General features: G+C 42.3%; 2 protein-coding genes across 2 annotated transcripts in view; one reads left to right on the top strand and one right to left on the bottom strand.

The window, feature by feature from the left end:
- The first annotated feature begins 37 nt into the window (after positions 1–37).
- Positions 38–6,697, top strand: Ftsj3 (FtsJ RNA 2'-O-methyltransferase 3). The gene is made up of 21 exons (XM_021634300.2): positions 38–278; positions 362–457; positions 629–734; positions 1,353–1,399; positions 1,500–1,579; positions 2,132–2,231; positions 2,320–2,514; positions 2,585–2,700; positions 2,799–2,903; positions 2,990–3,090; positions 3,249–3,329; positions 3,419–3,550; positions 3,642–3,777; positions 4,637–4,815; positions 4,912–5,029; positions 5,106–5,359; positions 5,492–5,577; positions 5,666–5,765; positions 5,847–6,030; positions 6,115–6,209; positions 6,305–6,697. The coding sequence occupies exons 2-21, from the start codon at positions 391–393 to the stop codon at positions 6,495–6,497; spliced, it is 2,475 nt and encodes an 824-aa protein (XP_021489975.1). The 5' UTR covers positions 38–278; positions 362–390; the 3' UTR covers positions 6,498–6,697.
- Positions 6,698–6,794: 97 nt separating this feature from the next.
- Positions 6,795–22,261, bottom strand: part of Ddx42 (DEAD-box helicase 42) — a 35,749-nt gene continuing 20,282 nt past the window's right edge. Inside the window, exons 8-18 of the mRNA XM_021634299.2 lie at positions 21,416–21,535; positions 20,223–20,399; positions 18,853–18,981; positions 18,042–18,141; positions 17,472–17,519; positions 16,739–16,836; positions 13,854–14,130; positions 12,674–12,900; positions 10,254–10,364; positions 8,961–9,062; positions 6,795–8,471 (exon numbers count right to left, since the gene is read on the bottom strand). Of these exons, the coding sequence (XP_021489974.1) occupies positions 7,797–8,471; positions 8,961–9,062; positions 10,254–10,364; positions 12,674–12,900; positions 13,854–14,130; positions 16,739–16,836; positions 17,472–17,519; positions 18,042–18,141; positions 18,853–18,981; positions 20,223–20,399; positions 21,416–21,535 (2,064 nt within the window). The 3' untranslated portion in view covers positions 6,795–7,796. The remainder of the gene's footprint in view (positions 8,472–8,960; positions 9,063–10,253; positions 10,365–12,673; positions 12,901–13,853; positions 14,131–16,738; positions 16,837–17,471; positions 17,520–18,041; positions 18,142–18,852; positions 18,982–20,222; positions 20,400–21,415; positions 21,536–22,261) is intronic.

Consider the following 22,261-nt stretch of genomic DNA (forward strand, 5'->3'; position numbering starts at 1 on the left):
GAGACGCTACTGGAGGTCAGTAGCTTTGGGAGGAAGTGAGAAGCTATAGAACTTAGGCTTGTTGCTTCCTAGAGTCTAGGTTAGTAGTTATTGTCCTCGGCCTTCCTAGCCTCCACTTCTAACTGCTAAGACCCGGGACACAGAAGTTTTTTGGCCACACTCAAAATGGCGGAAAACCTGAGGCCAGGAACGCCGGAAACGCTAGCGGAAGCGGAAGTACGATTGCTGCCTGCATGTGCCGCTTTGGAAGTATTGAAAACCTGCTCTCCAGGGGCGCGGTGAGTGATTGCTTCGCTGCTTGAAGGACCGAAGCAGTATCCAGCGCTTTGGAAGATGTCCCTAACTTTTCCTTTCTCCCCAGAGTGAGTGATATTACTATCCCATCCCGCCATGGGCAAGAAAGGCAAAGTAGGCAAGAGCCGACGGGACAAGTTCTATCACTTGGCCAAGGAGACGGGTGAGTGAGTCTGGGTTCTCACTGCATGAACGACTAATCAGCTGTCCCCTTTTTCTAATACGGATTTTCTTTTCCTTAGAGGGGTTGATGGGGTTGTGAGGCTGTGGAAGTCCTGCCAAAAAAAGTCTCTGTAAACATTATTGTTCTATATTCCCACTCCCTACGATCCAGGTTATCGTTCGCGCTCTGCCTTCAAGTTGATCCAACTCAACCGCCGCTTTCAGTTCCTGCAGAAAGCTCGGGCCTTGCTGGACTTGTGTGCGGCGCCTGGAGGATGGTAACATTTGGCAGGGAGTGCTCTTTTACTTTATTGGTTGTTTTTGTTTTCGAGACAGGGTTTCTGTGTAGCCTTGGCTGTCCTAGACGCGCTTTGTAGACCAGGCAGGCTGGCCTCGAACTCATGGAGATTCGCTTGTCTCTGCCTCCCGAGCGCTGGGATTAAAGGCATGTGCCACCACATTAAGCTGCAGGGGCTATTCTTGCTGGCACCTTCCTGGCCCTGGTTGGCTTTGAGTTGCGTTAGGGGAGGATGGGAATTGGGTCTCTATCCACCCCCGTTGCAGTAATTACACAATTCAGATTAAATATTCCATAGCACATGATGCTACTCTCAAAATTTGAAGGCAGCTTCATTTCCTCCCCCCTTATAATGAGACTGAAACTAAGGACTTCCTCATATTAGGTGGTTGCTCTATTATTTCTTGAGACAGGGCCTCATTGAACTTGATCATACTGTCTTGCCCTCCTCATCATGCCCAGCAGTTTGCTTCTTGGTTATAGAGAAGAGCCTTTGAATATGTGCATAAAGATGTTTAGACAGTACACTTACCAGGTGCCCCTAGAAGGGGTGAGACACCAAAGGAGGGAAAGGTGTTTAAATCTGCCCCTTTCACAGGCTGCAGGTGGCTGCCAAGTTTATGCCTGTATCCAGTCTCATTGTGGGTGAGTGACCCTCTGGGTATTTGAGGGGGAGGGAGTGTGAGGTACTGATTTGTCCTACATCCCCCTCCACCCTGTAATGCACTGACCTAACTTCTTCCAGGAGTGGACCTGGTTCCAATCAAGCCTCTCCCCAATGTGGTGACTCTCCAGGAAGATATCACAACAGAGCGCTGTAGGCAGGTAATAGAATGTCTCCCTCCTCCTTCCTGCCTTTGTGAGCTGGCATCATTGCCTTAAAAAGGGTGAATGCTTCCTATTTACCATGGTTTTTAAGTACATGTCCACACAGACCCATGACAACCCTTATGTACATTTTCATCTTTACTTACAGCCAAAGTTTTCTTCTTTTCCTTGAGATAGGGTCTTGCAGTATACTTCAGGATAATTTATAAATAACTATGTAGTCCAGACTGATATGGAACTAAGTATATGGTCTAATTTGGCCTTGGTCTTGTAGTCCTTTTGCCTTTGCCTCTTGAGTATTGGAATTTGAGGCAAATGGCACCATGACTGGCAGGGCTATATAGTGCTGTGAATTGGTGGAAGAACTTCAGTAAAGTTCTTTCCAGTTTCATTCTAAGCTTGGCGAAGACAAATATTGTTTGTTGTAGCCTAAATACCTGGCACAGGATGTTGCCAGTGATGGGCACTCAGTAAAGGACTAGATACATGAACCAGGAATTCTATTCTTAGCCATTATCGTGTTCCATTGCTTTAAACCCTTTTCATTAGGCTCTGAGGAAGGAGCTGAAGACCTGGAAAGTCGATGTTGTGCTCAATGATGGGGCTCCCAATGTTGGGGCTAGTTGGGTCCATGACGCTTACTCACAAGGTACTGGGGCTTGGAGCTGAGGTGGAGGTGGCATGCCCTGCAGCTGCAGAGATTCTCACTGACTGTCTCTAACACTTTGCTCATTCAGCTCACTTAACGCTGATGGCTCTGCGTCTGGCTTGTGACTTTTTGGCCCGTGGTGGTTGTTTCATCACCAAAGTCTTCCGCTCCCGTGACTATCAGCCTCTGCTGTGGATCTTCCAGCAGCTCTTCCACCGTGTCCAGGCCACAAAGCCTCAGGCCTCTCGCCATGAATCTGCAGAAATCTTTGTAGTCTGCCAAGGTGGGACATTACTTCTTGGTGTAGCCTTGTAGTTATGAAAGCACACCTTTGACCTTTCTTCTCTTTTTAGGGTTCCTGGCTCCGGACAAGGTTGATACTAAATTCTTCGATCCCAAGTTTGCCTTTAAGGAAGTTGAAGTTCAGGCTAAAACTGTTACTGAGTTGGTAACAACAAAGAAGCCAAAGGTGGTTTTTGTTATGGTTTCGAGGAATGGGCCCTGAAAACTGGGAAAGCTTGATATCTAAGAAGGGGTTCTCTAATCATCTTTATTCCCCTTCCTAAGGCGGAAGGCTATGCCGAGGGTGACCTCACCCTTTACCACCGAACTTCAGTCACTGACTTCTTGCGAGCTGCCAATCCTGTTGACTTCCTCTCCAAGGCCAGCGAAGTGAGTTTTCAGATTGAGGGTAGTACAAGGGAGACACAGAAACATGGCCAAAAAAACCCCATTTCATTCCTTTTCCTCACAAACAGATCTCAATAGATGATGCAGAGTTGGCACAACACCCTGCTACAACCGAGGATATAAAAGCATGTTGTCAGGACATCAAAGTGCTGGGGCGCAAGGAACTTAGGTACACAGGTGTAAGGGCATCATGATGTTGAACTCTTGGGACAGGGATTCAGTTAAGTTTACAGCTGAAGTCTGAAATTTGGAGTGTGGACTTTCAGGAAGAGACAGGGACAAAGATGGAGACGGTATGATTAGTCAGTAATAGTATTTCTTGTGTAGGTCTCTACTGAATTGGAGAACAAAGCTTCGGCGATATGTGGCTAAAAAGCTGAAGGAGCAAGCAAAGGCACTGGACATCAGGTGAGGAAGTAACCGGGTTAGGGTTAGGGATGGCTGGGTTTTGGGCCATCCCTGGGAAAATAAGCAAACTCTTTGGACTGGTTTGTCAGCCTCAGCTCAGAAGAAGAAGGTGATGAGGAAGAGCCAATAGCTGAGACAAAGCAGGCCTCGGAAGAGGAGGAGGAGCAGCTTAACCGGACCCTGGCAGAGATGAAAGCCCAAGAGGTGGCAGAACTAAAGAGGTGAGTATGAGGAAGAATACAAGGAGATAGTAAAAGGCACTGGATTTTTGGAGACAGGCAGGTTAAATCCCTCCACTATGTATCTGTTAAGGAAGAAAAAGAAATTGCTTCGTGAGCAGAGGAAGCAGCGGGAACGTGTAGAGCTAAAGATGGATCTGCCTGGGGTTTCCATTGCAGATGAGGGAGAGACAGGCATGTTCTCCCTGCGTACCATCCGGGGTCAGCAGGTAAGTGGGAAGAAATGAGGAAGAGTCAGGATAATCAGTTTGAAGGCTTGGAGGTTGGGGAAATGTTGAAGTGATCATGAGATTTGGTTACTGTATTCACATACAAGTCAGTAAGGGGAATGAAAGTATTCTGTGACTCAAATGCTAAAAGGAAACATGCACGATACAGTGAAATCAGTAAGATCTGTAAGACCAAGTATTAAGACCAAGAATGTACATTACAGTAGATGAAGTTTCTAACACAGACCAGATCCCAAGGGGGCACAGTTGTCTTCACTTCACTGGGTCTAAGGAGCACCTTGCATTGTGCTGCTGGGTGGTGCTCCCGCCAAATACTTAAAAACACAGTAAGAGCAGGAACTGTTTTTAGCTCCAACTCCACCTGAGTTAATGTAACTTTTAACTGTGTACTTTCTCCGTCTGTTTTTATTTGTTAAACAAGAATATACCATATCCACTGCACGTTTTATGGAGAATTTAAAAAAAAAAAAATCCCTAGAATGTTGTGATAGACACTCAAATAGCACTCTGTCCACTGTGAGAATAGGTTTTCAGGTTGTGAGTAGTTCAGTTTGATGCATGCGCTCTGGTTATTCCTTTACTTGTGACCAGATGTGAATTCACGTATTTCAAGTGGCTTCTTAATATATTTGTAAACTCATTAGTATGTAGATCTGTGCCCTGGACTTAGAATTGGGCACTTCAGTTAGGCTTTTCTAGGTCACAGCTGCTGTGTAGGAGCTAATGTTTGGCAGTATTCTTTCTTACTGATATAACTGACAATGAACTAAGTTAATGGACATGAGAAAATGCACTGTGTTGCCTTTAAGTACTTGAATCCACTCCTCTTGAACTTCAGTTGTTAGAGGAAGTAACACAAGGAGACATGAACGCTGCAGACACCTTTCTGTCTGATCTGCCAAGGGATGACATCTATGTGTCAGATGCTGAGGATGATGACACTTCTCTGGAAAGTGACCTGGATTCAGAAGAGCTGGCAGGAGTCAGGACACATTCTGATCTGAAGGAGCAGAAGGGGTAAGAGCTCTGTATGAGAGGAAATGCTGCTACCCCGAAACAGAATTAGTGTGGGAATTGACAGAAGCTTCATCTCACTTTCCTTTGTGTCTACAGCTTGCGGTTTGCTCAAGTAGATGACAGTAAAGAAGAGGAAGGAGAGAATCCATTGCTGGTACCACTGGAAGAAAAGGCAGTACTGCAGGAAGAGCAAGCTAACCTGTGGTTCTCCAAGGTAAAGCTAGAGAGACTGTTGGGACACCAGCATTCCCTGGGGTCTCTGAGGAGTTGCTGAGATTTTCTTACCACAGGATGGCTTCAGTGGGATTGAGGATGATGCTGATGAGGCCCTGGAGATCAGTCAGGCACAGATGCTGTATAAGAGCCGTCGGAAGGAGCAGCAGCCATCAGAACCACCTCCACCACCTTCTCATTTGAAGACTGAGAAACCCCCCCAGGGCCAGAATGAGGTCCCCAAGGAGACAGAAGCTGTTACTGACCCTGAAGGGGAGGACAGAGACAACAGCTCGGATAGTGATAGCAGCAGTAGTGAGGATGAAGAAAGGTGAGCGGATGTAACTGATGGGTTTCTGTGCAATTTCATTAGGTTTAAATGAAGAGTAAAGTTGAAGCAAGATGGAGTATCATCACCTTGGAGGGGTGGAGTAAGCAAGCACAATTTTGCCTTCTTCCACAGTTGGAAAGCAGCCCGTGGTGTGAAGCGAAGCCGTGGTTCTAAGGCAGATGATGACGGGTTTGAGGTAGTGCCTATTGAGGACCCAGGTAAGGAGTATGTACACGGTGAAGAGAGAAACCAGTGCAAGTTTCAGCAATGAGAATCGGGCTTTGACTTTGGTCTTTCCCTCTCTAGTTAAACATCGAATTCTGGACCCTGAAGGCCTTGCTCTAGATGCTGTTATTGCCTCTTCCAAAAAGGCAAAGAGAGACCTTATAGATAACTCCTTCAACCGGTAAGGAGCCAGAACATCAGGAAGTGCGGTGGACTACAGGAAAGTAACAGGTGCTTACGGCCTGGTGTCCTCTATACTCAGGTATGCATTTAATGAAGATGAAGGGGAGCTTCCAGAGTGGTTTGTGCAGGAAGAGAAGCAGCACCGGATACGCCAGCTGCCTGTTGACAAGAAGGAGGTGGAGCATTACCGGAAACGCTGGCGGGAAATCAACGCACGGCCCATCAAGAAAGTAGCTGAGGCCAAGGCCAGAAAGAAAAGGAGGGTAAGTAGCTAAGACTGCCTGAGGTTAGGAGTTGTGGAGGAAAGACGCAGAGTAAGAAGTCATCTAACTGAGGCTCCCTCCCAGATGCTGAAGAAGCTGGAGCAGACAAAGAAGAAGGCAGAAGCTGTGGTGAACACTGTGGATATCTCGGAGCGAGAGAAGGTGGCACAGCTGCGAAGGTAATTTGGCAAAGAATAGCCACAAAGACACCGGATTAAATAGAGTTCTAGAAAAAGAGCGAGCAGACCTTTTAACCTATTTCATTCTTTTATAGTCTCTACAAGAAGGCTGGACTTGGCAAGGAGAAACGCCAGGTCACCTATGTTGTAGCCAAAAAAGGTGTAGGCCGTAAGGTTCGGAGGCCAGCTGGAGTCAGAGGTCATTTCAAGGTAGTGGACTCTAGGATGAAGAAGGACCAGAGAGCACAGCAACGTAAGGAACAGAAGAAAAAACACAAGCGGAAATGAGCGGTGTTGTCTGGAGAGACTGAAAACCAGGAAGATGTGGTATACGGTTTACTCTGGTGGTTTGGACAGCTGCTGGGTACATGCGATTGTCCATGTGAAGCACCAAGGAAATATTTTTCATGACAGACTGACACCCACTCTTCCACAAAGAACTTGGGATGGAAGCAAATTTTTTATAATAAACCTTAAAGGGAAATTCAGTGTTGATGGCCTTTGTTGTATTACATTGATAATGTGGTTCTTTTGAGTCCTCTCCCACCCTTTTCCACTGTTTGAATAAAAAGATAATAGAAGAGATAACTTTTCTGATAGTTTAATAAGCAAGCACTTCCCCACATTTCACATCATGGGCTGCACTGTTCCAAGCCATAATTTAATATGTAGCAACTACTGTAGGTAGAAACGACAGCCCTCAGGTCCCAGTAGTAAAACATTTACTATCGAGCAAGCAGAGAGGAATGCACATCTTAAAAGAAACCTTCACAAAAATCACAAAATTCAAAGTGTGTGTATTTTTCCTTTATAAACAAGATAAAACAAAAATCAGAATCATTTCAGCAAAAGACTTTTACTACTATTGGAGAAAGTTAAAAATACAATGAAATAGACACTTTGAAAGCTACTGTCGGGGTTGGTTTCTAATGAAGCAGCGCTTCAGGCCTGGGTAACCCTGGAATTTTTCCAAGATGATCATTCCTTCAGTCCTAGCTGCTTAGGATTTCAAAGCCTGAGTCTGGAAGGCTGTCTGTCTTTCCTGTATGTCTCAGGGCTGGAAAACAAAGCTGTCTGGGGAACCTGAGTATCAGGCATCGCCTCTGCAAACATCTGAAAGCACCAAACTGCTTCCCAAGCATCCCCAACAGGGTCAAAGGTTTGCAGAAGCCAACTCCAAAAAAAAACGGGACTGCCTGGCCACAGCTAAGAAAAAAAAAAAAATCCAATTTATAGATGTTTATAAGGTGACATTTTAGTAAAAAATATAAGCTATTATAAACTAGAGTGAGTTTTGTGCCCTATAAGGCCCTTTCTCCCTCAGTATCTTCCACTTACCCTCCTTAAAAACTCACCCAGAGCAAACAAAAGCTTCCCAGCTCTTTGCTTTCCAGGACCAACTGAGGTTCCCAAGAAAACATCTGAATGAATACCACGTGAAGGTACAATGTCTCCAGCTCCAGTTCTCCACCAAGGGCAGGGGGTCTGTACATCATGGACCCCAACCCAGCCCTGAGACACCTAGTTACCAAATCTTTCTAAAAATAAAATTAAAGACAACTGATCACACCCATTTTCACATACCCTCTAACTGTCCCATCGACTTTTCTTGCGTTTGGGTGGCTCTGGAACAGCAAAACCATCAGGGGTCTTATCTGTCTTGCTGTCCATTCTGTCCATCTTGCTGCTGTCCACCTTGGGGTCCATCTTGTTTTCACGATTAAAGCTTTCTTTCCTGCTTTCTCCATTCCTACCATCATTTGCACCTCGGCTCTCTCCATGTCTGCCGGCACTTCCCCCATGCCTGGTCTCTCCATGTCGGTGGCCATCAGTATGACGGCTACTGCTTTCTGGGTAACGATATCCATCTCCATGGCGGCCACCATCGCCATGCCGATTGCCACCATCTCCATGACTATGCCGGCCACCACCCCGGTTCTCAGTATATCTCTCTCTTTTCCCGTTGCCACCCCCAATCCCTTCACGGCTGTTACTTCCTGAAGCTGTATTGTTGACACCTTGGGCTCCAACAGAAGGGTAGGTCACTGGGGCACTGCTGATATTCCCAGAACTGCTGAAGCCTGGGATGCTCTTGGTAGCACTGGGGATGGGGCTGTCAGGACTGTTATGGCCCTGCTGTGATGAATTAGTCGGAACAGAATTTAAGCTTCCTGCACTAGTCCATCCGCTTGCCCCGGCAGCAGAGCTTCCGGCCTTTTGATTACTTAGACTGGCTGCAACAAAGTGACTCTTGTACTGGGACTGAAAGAGAAGAAAATCAAGAATGAGTACAGCAAAAACTTGAGTATACAAATATGTTTGGCAATGACACAGTACACTCCACATGCATATCCAGGCAGGTCACTTGCATGTGAAATCCAAGTAAACAGAAGGCTCTAAATCTAACATGAAACTTACAGACTCAACTTTCTCAGGAAGGCTCCCTCACTCTTCCAAGAGTTACTGTTAAAAACTTTTTTTTTTAAATAATTTTATGTTTTATAAGTATTTTGCCTGTGTGTTGTGTTATGTATGTATACATGTGTGCCTGGTGCCTGTGCTGGCCAGAAGAGGGTGTCAAGATTCCCTGGAATTGAATCAAAGATTGTTGTAAACTGCCACGTGGGTGCTGGGAAAACAAACCTGGATCCTTAGCAAAAACACACGTGCTCTTAACCACTGAACCAGCTCTTCAGGCCCCCGCCCCCCCTCCCGGTTGAAAGCTTTTAAAATGGAATGCTTATTTCAGACCTGGAAAGCTGCTTTCATTGCTGTCAGCCTATCTCCCATGGCTCCAGTGGAGGGCTTGTAGGCTTCATAATTGCTCATTACATTGTTATTATTTCCTCGGTCCTAAAAACAAACAAACATACTTATTGGAAAAGCAGCTGCCACAGCCAGCCACATCACACTAAGAACCCTGGTCCAGGACTGCAGTAGGCACTTGGTTATTCTTTTAAAAGTTACTTCCTTTGGGAGAAAAGGTCCAATGGAGAGGTATTTAAAAATGCTTGAGTCCCTCAACCCAGTAAATTATTTCTGGAAAATAACCCCAATGATCAGAATGCTATCAACATAGCCACTATATGATTATGTATTTTATCAACATTCTAAAAAGTGAAAACATTAAAGATGAAAAATGTAGCTTCACAGGATCTGAAGCAATACCATTAAATATTGAAATCTCTAGCTCAACATTTGCTGCTTTGTAACTTTATTCCATTAACTGTACTCATTTACATCAGTGAAAGACTGAAATACTTGGAGTGGCCCTGGCACATTTAAAGTGCTCAATAATTAAACGAATCACTAATACTTCCACAACCAACATTACTGTAATATGGGGAAATACAATTTATCAATGATGCCAAATTAACACTAATATGCTCCATAAAAACATACTGACAGCCTTGTTCCCTGGCATTAAGAATCACTATGACAATGAACAGGCAAGCCAGTGAGTGAGTACTTTATCTTTAACTGATCTGTGAGACTGCCTAGGTCTTCTCAAATCCTTCTGACCAAAGTTTTCAGAGTATAGAGACCATTTCTGAGTACAGTTCTAGCTAAGGAACCTAGTGTTTCCTAAGCAACAGACTACAAATCAGTAGAGAAAGGTTCTTGACTGCTGCAAGCCAGGTGGTGATGAGGCACGACTTTAATCTCAGCACCTGGGAGGCAAAGGCAGGCAGATCTCCGAGGCCAGCCTTGTCTATAGAGTAAGTTCTAGGATCGCCAAGGCTACGCACAGAAACCTGTCTCTAAACCAAGTCAAACAAAACAATGCAATCGTTTGGGGCAAATTATACATATAGGTCAGCTGCGCCCTGTGTCATTAGAACACTGAAATTTTAGCTCCATTCAAGCTAGACCAACTTCCCGAGGAAGCCTAGTCAGTCAAGCACACACATACCTTTTCCACAGCAGCTTCAGCTGCAATGACTCAGATCAGCAGATTAAATACACATCCCCTGGAACCAGGAGGCTTTCAAGAACATCAAACACCATGATTTAAGACAGAGGACTGCTACAGCATGAACTCACCGAATTCTCAGAGCCTAGCCCAGGCCGCTCTCTATAGCCCAAGCCTCCTCCACCAATGTTCAGCTTTTTGCCTTTCCCCCCTTTGAAGCGAGATTTCCGAAACCAGGCATTCTGCAAAGAACATAATTCAAGGTTAAGTTCACAAAGGAAGAAAAGGCCAAAGAAAGCAGACAGGTCAAAAGAAAATTAGGTAGGAAGGAAGAATTTTCTGGTTCATCTTTAGTTGATGCTTTTATGACGAGGGGGACCATTCACAGTAAAGTTCCTAACTTGGGCTTTTTGAGGTCACAGATGACCCTGAATCTCTGAACCTTCTGCTACTGCTTCCTAAGGACTGGGAGTACAACTACTTGCCACCATGCAGTTTATGTGGCACTAGGGATTGAATCTAGTCAGGCACTGTTAACACCTCCAACTCCAGCCTGGCTTCTTTTTGGTAGCTCACACACCAAATTTATCAGCGTGTTTAGATGCTTATCTAAGGTTTCTATTACTATTCCTACCTCCAGCCTCCTGGAAGAAAAGTGACTAATAAACATTAAATGTAAAATAGTTACTCTGGCCATGTCTAACCAAATTATGTTTATTTGTGTGAGTGTGTATGTGGGTGTGTGTGTGTATCTGTCTGTGTGGGTTTATTCTCACAAAGAGCATGGCAGTGTCCGCAGAAGCCAGAGGGCATTGAAACCCCTGAGATGGGAGTTATAGGTGGTTGTGAGCCACCTGATGTGGATGCTGGGAACTGAACCAGGGTCTTCTACAAGAACGGTAAGTACTCTTAAACACTGAGCCGTTTCTCTAGCCCTGTATTTTATTTAACCCAGTGGTTCTCTACCTTTTTAATGCTTCAACCCTTTAATACATTTCCTCATGTTGTGGTGACTCCAAACTATAAAATTATTTTTTGCTGCTACTTCATAACTAATTTTTCTATTGTTATGAATCATAATATAAATATCTGTGTTTTCTGATGGTCTTAGGTGACCCCAGTGAAAAGTTCCTTTGACCCCCGCCCCAAAAGGGATCACAACCCAGAGATTGAGAACTACTGTCTTAACCTACCTATATATAAATACCACTGAACATAAACTTACACAGTTAGGAGCAAAGCTTTATAAAAAACGGACACATTCAGAAGTGAGGTGGGGGGGGAGGCTAGGTTTAGTAAAATAAGGCTTATTAAGAGCTGACTTTAGCCAGGCTTGGTGGTGCACACCTTTAATCCCAGCACTTGGAAAGCAGAGGCATGTGGATATCTGTCAGTTAAAGTCAGCCAAGTCTACATAGTGAGTTCCAGGACAACCAGGGCCACACAATGAAACCCTGCCTCAAAACAAGAAACAAGCATAATGCAAACATCACAGTGTTAAAACTTCACCTGAGAATTACATACTGCTTGTCTAAAAACTTGACAAGTAGGGCAGGCTTGGTAAAGGTACTCAGCACAGAAAGCCTAAGACATAAAAAGGTATAGGAAAACACCACGGAAACTATCCTTCTTAGAATTTTAGTTGTTTTGCTCTACAACAAGGAAAGGGGAAAAAGAGGCATCATTCTCCTCTTTTCTGCACTGCAATTTTTTATTACTCCAGTTACAAACAAGGGTATTCCCAAAAGTCCAGCAGTGCTACATACAGGCTAACACAACCAAGGGTACTGGCCTGAGTCAAATAGATATCTCCTTCTATCAAAACTTGTCTTGAGGAACAGGAAAAAGAATGTTCGCCTGGTATACACCAGACCCTGAGTTTAATCTCTAGCATTGCAATAAAAACAAAAACAAACTGTCCTGAATCCATTTGTTATTTGAGAACTGCATGAAATAAGTGATTCAAGGTGTAATTTGACATAATGCCTTACTAGTTTTAGAATAGAGCAAATCTGGAAGTGGGTAATCAGTATGGCCAGAGATGTAAAACGTTAAAATGTAAGAAATACTTAAAGCCCACTATTACAGAGGCAGGGGTGTAGTTCAGTGATACAGCATTTGTCTAGCATGTGCAAAAAACCCTGGATTCAATCCACAGTAGCAAAAACAAAAAAGAAATAAAACAAACATAAGCATCACACAATTATTTCCTTAATAGACAAACAAACCACCACATATTTTTAGCCCTCAAAAAGATAAGACTTGGGGAAAAGGAACAGGTGAGAATTATGGGCATCTTTTGAGATTAAACGTGTGCTATAGGGCAAGCAGACAGAAGGTAAAGAAACAGACTTTAGCCCAAAGAAAGCAGAAGCTTTTCAACAGAAAAGAACACACACATGAATTTCAACATCCCATGCTAACAATCTACATACTCACCATACTCTTCCTGCCCATTTTCTTTTCAAGCTCTTGTCATCTCCCTCCTTGCCTACTGACCTTCCTTATTCACTTGTATAATTTCTATCAATTTTAAATGCCCAACCCTCACCTGCATTGCAAGATCTAAGAGTTCCTTAGAAACATGTTGGTTGGCTCCTTCCAGGTTCCGTACAAGATCACCGGCAAAATTGCTGTCCTTTGGCGTCAGTAAGGTATAGGCCACACCCTTTTCACCAGCTCTGCCTGTTCGGCCAATTCTATGAGTATGGGTATCAATATCTCGTGCTACATCATAGTTAATGACTGTCTTTATTGAAGGAATATCCAGACCACGGGCTGAAATAAAAAGTATTCAGATTCTTTTACTTTTTACCTGCAGTTAACAACAACAACAAAATAAAAGTAACTCGAAGTGCTAAATTTAAAACCATGTATTTCTTTTATCCAGGTAAGCTCATGGGTATGAAGCCAAGAGTAAAAACTAATTCACACTACTGGGAGTAATATATATATACATACACATACATATACATATATACACACACTGGATAATTTTACTGGAATGATACCTGTAATCCCAATACTTGAAAAGACTGAGGCAGGAGGATTAGAGCTCAAGGTCACTTGGGCTATATCAAAAATAAAACAGAAGCCAGGTGTGGTAGCACACACCTTTGATCCCAATGCTGAGGAGGCAGAGGCAAGTGGATCTCTTGAGTTTGAGGCCAGCCTGGTCTGACTGCATAGAGAAACCCTGTCTTGAAACAATACCCCCCCCCAAAAAAAAAAAATCACACAAGTTAGCCTTCCAGGGGTTGTTATTCAGTTAGTAGTGTGTTTGCACAAAGACGTGAGTTCAGTACCCAGAATCTGTGCCTGTGTGCAAGCATATATCACAGCATATTAACAGAGAGAGAAGAGCTTGTGGGAGTCAGTTTTCTCCTTCCAGTATATTTGAACACCAAGCTCAGCCTATCAGAGTTGGTTGGCAAGTACTCAATGAACCATCTTGCAGGTCCAAAAAAACTAGTTTTTAAGGGTAGCTGCTAAACTTAGCAGAAGTTAAGCCAAAACTCCTGTTACTAATTTAAGATTCTGTAGTAGACATGAGGGTGTAACTGTTCTGAAAGGGTACTTTGATGAAAGAGAACAGTGGCCACAGAGCTGCTGCTCCATGGACAATACAGTGGGCATGCTCCACTGCATGACCAAATGCTGTAGGTGTTATTACAGGGTAGACTAATACCCATACAAAAAAGCCTGAGGTTATAGTGAAATCATTCTCTTACCTGCAACATCAGTGGCCACCAGGACGGGGATGTCCTTTTTCTTAAAATCTGAAATGACCTTGTTTCTTTCACTCTGATCCATGTCCCCGTGGAGCAGACCAAGATTATGACCCTCCTGCTTGAGGTTATTGGCCAGTTCTTCAGCATTGGCTTTTTTAGTAACAAACAGGAGGACGCTCCCCGAAGAAGTAAACTCCACCAGACGCCGAGTAAGCCAGTTCCATTTACTAGGCCCAGAATGGAGTATCTCCACAATCTGCGTAACATCTTCATTTGCCTGAGAGAAATAAAATAAACAGCTGTGACACGGTGCCACAAGGGACTTTCAAGGCTAGGTATGATAGTTCCTGCCTGCATGGGAATAGCCCTGCAACACCCCCATGTCTCTGGTCTTCCTTTAGTGCGTCAAACACAACTTAAAACCATTCTTTCAAGACACCCTGCTCCTCCCCACAGCATGCTCACATCTAACGTGTATGCCCCAACAATCTGTAATGATTGTTATATGCTATTCGTTTTTTTTTAACAGATCCTGTCTCGGGTTTATCTGTTAAAACAGCATAGGACACTGGTCATCTGTAAATAGCATGGAATTGGGTGTGTCTTCATATTAACAGAAGCCTTTCCTACGGGGCCTTCACAGGTGCCTGGGAACCTTTGGGAGCCTTAGCTGGAGCTGCGGCCTCTGCCTTAGTATGAACCTTGGGCTTTGGTTGGCAGAGCCTACGACCCTTGGCCGTGTAGCTTTGAACCCCCTTTCCAAGCTTGGGGTGAGTGATGAAAGCCAGACGGCTGAGTTTGCGGCTAGGGCCCTTTGGCATCTTGGGCTTAACAGCTGCAAGCTTCACAAGGGCCTTGATGGCCTCTGCTCATGCACTCATTGTCTTTGCGTTGTTTGCCTGCATCTTCTTCAGGCCTTTCTTGGTGTGCTTCTTGGCAAATCGCATGTCAAGAACTTGGGGTCCACCCCCTTAAGAGATTCGTATCTTTATGACTGGGATTTCTTGATGCCATTTCTGGGACTGGTTGTGTGTGGTGTGGTTCTTGGACTTGGCCATGTTTGCACAGTAACCTGTGGCTCCCACACTGTCTGGGACCAGAAGAGAAACTATATGCCTATTCTTATTATTCCCAGGGGAGTAAACTACTTTTTAGGGTATTGCTCACTCACTGTCAAGCACAACTTATACGTAAGTATATTAAGAAATGAGAATCTGACATATAAAGTGTGTTAAAAATAATGAAAAGCTATAGCTATGGATAATTAGTGATTACATACATAGAGAAGATCTGTTTCCAACACAAAGAAATAACTACTTAAGGTGTTAGATAATGCTAATTACATTACATACATTTCAATACATGTATTAAAATATTGAGTTATGTGTCAAAAATCTTATTATTTTTGTCAACTTGATATAAGCTAGTGTTATCTGGGAAGAAGAACCTCAATTGAGAAAACATCTGTAGACAATTTGTGGAGTATTTTCTTGCTTGTTAACTCAGAGGGGAGGGCAGCACACTGGGCAGGTGGTCCTGGGTTGTATAAGAAAGGAGGCTGGCTGAGCAAGCAACAGGAAGCAAGCCAGTAAACAGTGTTCCCGCACAGTCTCTGCTTCAGCGCCTACCCTGCCCTTCCTTCACTAAAACTACTATTGTAAGCTAAATAAAACCCTTCCTCCCCAAACTGCTTTTGATTATGGTCATTATCACACCAACAGAAACCTAACCAAGACATTTGCATTAAAGATAATAGTAATAAAAGTGTGTGTGTGTGCATGCGCACATACATTCTTGCTTCCATATGCTACGGTACATACACGAAGGTCAGAGAACAATTTCCAGAAATTAGTTCTCATCTTCCTGGGAACTGAATCCAAGCTTAGAGGCAAGCACCATTACTTGAGCCATCTACTGACTCCCAAGGAATTCTCTCAACAACTTTAACTGAATTCCAAATTCCAATTCAGAGAAATCACCACACAAGGCCATAGGGAGGTAAGCACAAAATCAAAGTGATTCTTTACTAGACCCTCAAATGATCCCATGTCACTCTGTGCAGTCTTAATAATCTTTTAAATGTCAGTTCTATTCTAATTTATTGAGTCTTCCAGGCAGGTTTTTTAATTTCTTTTAAACTTATTTTGTTAGTTTGTTTTGAAACAGGGTTTCTTTGTGTAATAGCACTGCTGTCCTGGAACTCACTAGGTAGACCAGACTGGCCACTTGCCTCTTCTTCCTGAGCTGGGGATTATGGGAGTATGCCACCACCACCTGGCTTTTTAAAAACTTTTAATACATTAATAGCTTGTGGAAAAAGCCAGGCACAGTGTACCAGGACTTTAATTCCAGCAATTCAGGAGGCAGAAACAGGCAGATCTCTGAGTTCAAGGTCATCCTTATCTACAGAGTGAGTTCCAGGACAGCAAGAGCCACATAGTGAGACCTTGTCTCAAAAAAACCCAAAACAACTAAAAACTTATAAAATAAATAAATAATAAAAAATTAAGCATGTAACAAAAGATGAAACAAACATAACCCCCACATAATCCTTCCTCAGCTTCCACGTATCTACACTGGGCCATGCTATGCCTTAACTGTGTATCTGAAAACAAATCTGCATACATAAGAGTAACATTTTAATTTTCAGATCATTACTGAAGAGCCAGGAATGACGCACATGCATTTAATTTTAGTACTCAGGATGCAGAGTGCTAATCTACAGAGTGCATTCCAGGACATCCAGAGCTACACAGAGAAACCCCGTTTTAAAAAAACAAAACAAAAGAAACAACAAAACAATCATCACTTAAGCACTAAACTCTAGCCAGCGTATGTCCTATGAAAAATAAACCCCAGGACCCACCCTGCCTTGGTAGCATTACCTCTCCAATGTCTCCCTGCACCACTCGAATCGGGTCAATCAAGATATCTCTGGCCAATTTTTCAATCTTTTTCCGAAACGTTGCACTGAATAAAAGAGCTAAAAGACAGAGCAAAATCTGTTAAAGAAAAAGCATTTCTTACTAAATCCACTCAATAAGCTTATGTAATATAACCGATTCACAAAGTAAAAATAATTCTTTTATTTTTACTTCATCTGCAATAAAGAAATGAGTTGTCAAAACGGTTCAGGAAAAGACTTTGATTTTAAAATCAGCAGATCTATACGCAATAAATTATTTAATTTTGGTTTCAGCACCAATAAAAAGTGAGCAGTGTGCGGGCCTGGTGGCATGAACCTGTAACTATCTATACACCCAGCTATCTGGAGGGTGAGGCAGGAGAACCGCAAGTTCTTAGCTGCATAGCTACTGAGAGCTCAAGAACAGTCTAGCCAGCCTAGAAAGACTCTACCTAAAAAATAAGGTGAAGAAAGGGGGTGGGGTTGGTGGAGATGCATATACAGCTCAGAGAAGCAGAGTCACTGCTACAAAACACAAGTTGTATCTGATGATCTCTAATGTCCTTTCTAGCTCCAATAAATGGTCATTACCTCTCCTCTTTACAGTTTTCCTCAGCACATACATAGTAATTTTTCCTTTCATAACTGTGCTTATAAAACTGGTGTTCATTCTGAATACAGATAAATTTATTATAAGGCTACTTCATACATACTCTGTCTGTCAGGACGGACGTGGCTTGCTATGGACCGAACCTGATACTCTGAAAGAGACAGAACAGTAATTAACACAATACTGAAATGCAGTAAAGACAGTGTGAAAGGTCACTTTAGTAAAATCCACATGAGAACTTTCAAGGATTAAAAAAGCCTTCAAACTCCCAGATACTATTCAGTATGAAACTTCAATGTAGCTGAACTGGGTAGACAATGGTTATTTAGAAACTTGCTTAGCTAGGTTAAGCCAAAGAGGCCAGAAAAGGACCTTAGATGATTTAATATTCACCTACCCAAGAATATGGACTTTAACCTTCAAAGGCCTGTGAGTAAAATAAAGAACAAAGAAAATAGTCCCTCTGTCATAAGCCACTTGCAAATTTTCTCAACACAGTCAAGACTAGCACACTTCTCTTCAGAAAACTACAAATGGTTCACGGTTTGGCCTATCCCTTTGTTTGCGAATCAGAAATATTTTAACTTCTTTCATAATGAAACGTACTCTAGAAAGATATGGGGAAAAGCTAACATGAAGATAGGGACAGAGGAAACTAATATTCAAGGCATACCAAATCCCATGTCAAACATTCGATCAGCTTCGTCAAACACAAGGTAAGAGACTCTTTGAAGATTAGTAGCTTTCTTCTTCACATGATCAATCAGTCGACCCTGTGAGAGTCATAAAATAGTAAGTATCATTAAAGGCATTCACAAAGACATTCTACACTCCTAGAAAAAGTAGCAATTCTTTGGTTTTGGACAGAAATAGATAATGATCTGACAGCTTTTATGTACTCAACCAGAAAAACTTTTTTTTTTGAGACAAGGTGTTCACAGATGGCCTGGAGCTCAGAGGTCTGTCTGCAGCTGCCTCTTAACGCAACGAAACTAAAGGCGTGCACCACCACACTCAGTGAGAATACAATTCTGAAAACTCAAGTTCTTCCTGTATCTTAAAAATGGTTTAAACTCTATAGGCAAGTGGACCAGAACCATTCTTACAATATATTCTGAAAAGATTTAAAAACTATGGATGAGTTTTAATGTTTAACCTACGTGCTCTGGGCAGTTTTAACCATGATCTGAGTATCTGTACGGCTCTTCATGCTCTTGGTAACCACAGACCCTGCTTTTAGGAGAGCCTAAGAAAACTTGCTTAAAATAGTAATGAACTTGTAGCTACTAATATATGGGTCACAGATATTGTGACTAGATTCCTGTTTAGTCAACCAATAATAATTAGTCCAAAACCAAATGCTGGCAACTCACCAGGATATTCCCAGCCCAGCTTTACTACACTTTAGAAGGAATTCCCCTCAAAAGTAATCATGTTTTTTTATATCGAGAGATGGAAAACATATTTGAACACGATATACTTACTGGGGTGCACACAACAATTTCTGCCCCTTCCTGAAGGGCCTTGGCCTGCTCCCACATGCTCCCTCCTCCATACACAGCGACCGAGCGAAGATTGTATGCTTTTCCAAACCGCTTACATTCTGCATGGATCTAAAAAGTTATTAATAATATTTTAAAAACTGTAAGCTTAACAAATACTTTTCTTATTACTGAAAAGAAAGCTCTGAACAACAGTGTGTGCTAAATATAGAAAATCAAAACTGAGCTGGAGAGATGGCTTGGCAGTTAAGAGCACCATCTGATCTTCTAGAAGTCCTGAGTTCAAGTCCCAGCAACCACATGGTGGCTTCACAACCATCTATCATGTGATCTGATGCCCTCTTCTGGCGGGCAGGTGTACATGTAGATAGAGCACTCATAAATAAAATAAATACACAACTTAAAAAAGAAAAGAAAAATCTAGCTGTGCCTAGTGGCATAGGCATGTAATTTTAGGAACCAGAAAGGTGAAGACAGCAAGTTCAAGTCCAGCCTGTGTAACTTAATGAGACACAATCTCAAAAAACAAACACTAGAAAACTACAAACCGAAGAGGGTTGGGCATAAAGCTTATTTGCCTAACATTTGAGGGCAAACCAGGCAAGCCTCTTGCCTTAGCCTCCTGAGTGCTGCAATTAAATGCATGCACAACCACACCCAACTTAATCATAAAATAAGGCTATAATCTTGCTTTGAATCATTCATCCTCTTTTTGATCCTTTCTACCAAGAAAATTAAATTCACTACAGAGAAAACATTATGAACTTATAATACAAACAATTCCCACAATAACCACATTCTTTTGAGAGTTAAAAAAAAGTTATGTTATCCTTGTTACGAATAATATGTAACACTTCTCAAGACTTCTCTGGGAACATAATAATAATGTGAATATACTTAATGAACTGTATACTTAAAATGGGTTAAGATACCCAATTTTGTTTTTAGTTTTATCACATTTAAAACAAAAGTTGGGGGAGACTGGGGAGAGAGCTCAGAGGGTTAAGCACTTGCCATGCAAGCATGAGGAATGACATTCAAACTTCTAGAACCCACATAAGATCTGGGTGGGAATGGTGTACTGCAAATGACCCCTGGGGCATCCAAGAGGTAGAGACAGAAGTCATGGAACAAACTCTCTAGCCAGACCAGTTGCCACAGCCCAGCAAGATAAAGATGAATTAAAGGAAGACACCCAAAAGTCAACTTCTGACCTTTCATATGTGACCCCACATGCATGTGCGTGCCAACCCCTCACCTCCAAGCAACAGTAACTAAACTTCATAGTCAATCTCTTCATTGTTCCCTGCTAGTCCAAATGTAGAAGGGGATCTTTTATACGAAGTACATACCTGTTGACAAAGCTCCCTAGTAGGACACACAATCACAGCAATTGGTCCATCGCCTGGTTCCAATTCCTTCTGATCCATTATATGAATCAACATGGGCCAAATAAAGGCTGCAGTTTTCCCACTGCCTGTTTTAGCAATACCAATCATGTCTCTACCACTCAATGCTACAGGCACACCCTAGAAAAGAAAGAAAAGATATAAACACTCTAAAATTTCAATTCTCAGGATGAACTAATGTCTTGGGAAAAATAACTACAAGTGACATTCATTTCCAATGGCACAAAAATATTTATTGAACACTAGCTGAATCCTGACATTCTCATCAACTTAAATGAAATACTATCTTCATGTGGTCCAGCCATCATTTATAAAACAAAACATAACAGAAAATGAGTGACTCCCATCTATATCGACATATTAAATAAAAACTTATGGTTTATGAAAGGAGCTACTAAAGTATTTTGAATGAAGGTGGAGAGATGACACAGTGGTTAAGATTACTGGTGCCTCTTCCAGAAGATCCGAATTCAATACTGAGCACCTATAACTGATAACCCATAACTGTCTGTCATACCAGTTCGAGGGGATCCAACTTTCTCCTCTGGTCTCTGCAGATACTGCATGAAACTGGTAAGCAGATATACAAGCAAGAAAAACACCCATATACATTAAATAATAAAAAAAAATAAAAATATACCACTTCATTCATATGCAGAAATTTTGCAATGTTTTCTTTCTTTCTTTCTTTTTTTTTTTTGACAGGGTTTCTCCGTGTAGGCGTGGCTGTCCTGGAACTCATTCTGTAGACCAGGCTGGCCTTGAACTCACAGAGATCCTCCTGCTTCTGCCTCCCAAGTGCTGGGGCTAACAGTGTGCGCCACCACCACCCAGCCGCATTATTTTTCTTAATGCCACAAATCCCACATTTGGAACCGGAAACAGAGCTATTAGTCTCAGTAATAAATTAAAAAAAAAAAAAAATTCAAATCAGATACAAAGGAATTCTAGTCACTGAAAACGCCAAATATATTCATACACAAATCTTTTTTGTGAGGTTTAGGTAATCTTTATCTCATATTTTCAAGGTACTTAGCAAATTAAAAAAAATACCACATGTTCCAAGAATTCTCATTTTTCTTCACATTTTAGAAGTTTCAGGGCTTTGTATTTTCCTCCCATTGCATTTCACGTACCTGACACTGTATTGGAGTTGGCTGTGTGTACTCAGATTTCCGAATCTGGTGCATAAGTTGTTCATCAAATCCAAAATGAGCAAAACTACTTCCTGGTCTAGGAGGTGCAGCACCAGAGACCTAGAGACATCAAGACAATTCCCAGGAAGAGCGGTACTTTCACTTAAACAGCATTTACAGTTCAACATTATTCAGATCAAGCACGTTAGCTAAGACTGTGAAGTGAAAAGTAAGTGAGGAGGCAAAAGCATACACCAAAAGGGTAAAACCTCAAACCCAACGTGGGCCTCATGCAAAAGACACCATGGTAAGGACTCCCAACATAGTTCAATCACATGATTTTAAATGGTTAAGTACCTAAAACTATCTTAAAATTAATTTTCTCATAAGAAATAGAAACAAATTATTCACCTAACTGGAAAAGTCACTAACATTTTTTTTTTTTACCATTTTGAATAAACATTAAGTTGGGTAATAGAAAAATGTAAGATGCACTTTTGAAGTAAATTAAAATTGCAAATAAAATGAAAACATATTTACAGCTACTGGTTATAAAGACACACCCTACTGATGTCCCTAGAGTTAATGCTTCCATAAGTGATGACCTAGCCTCTATCAAGGCTTGTTCCAAATGGGTTCCAGTAAAGAACGGGGACTACTGACTGCTACTTTGTTTATACAGTAGTACAAACTGTACATTGCTTCTCTGAGGTTGCTTATGATTTCCAAGAAGGATTTCACTAGCACACTCGCACGCATGCGCGCACACACATCTTTACTTAGGGGAGATGGATACTAGCAACTTCTTAGAAAACAAGAGTGCAAACATATATTTGTGTGTACATG

The sequence above is a fragment of the Meriones unguiculatus genome, chromosome 7 (assembly GCF_030254825.1).
Source record: "Meriones unguiculatus strain TT.TT164.6M chromosome 7, Bangor_MerUng_6.1, whole genome shotgun sequence".
Taxonomy (NCBI): domain Eukaryota; kingdom Metazoa; phylum Chordata; class Mammalia; order Rodentia; family Muridae; genus Meriones; species Meriones unguiculatus.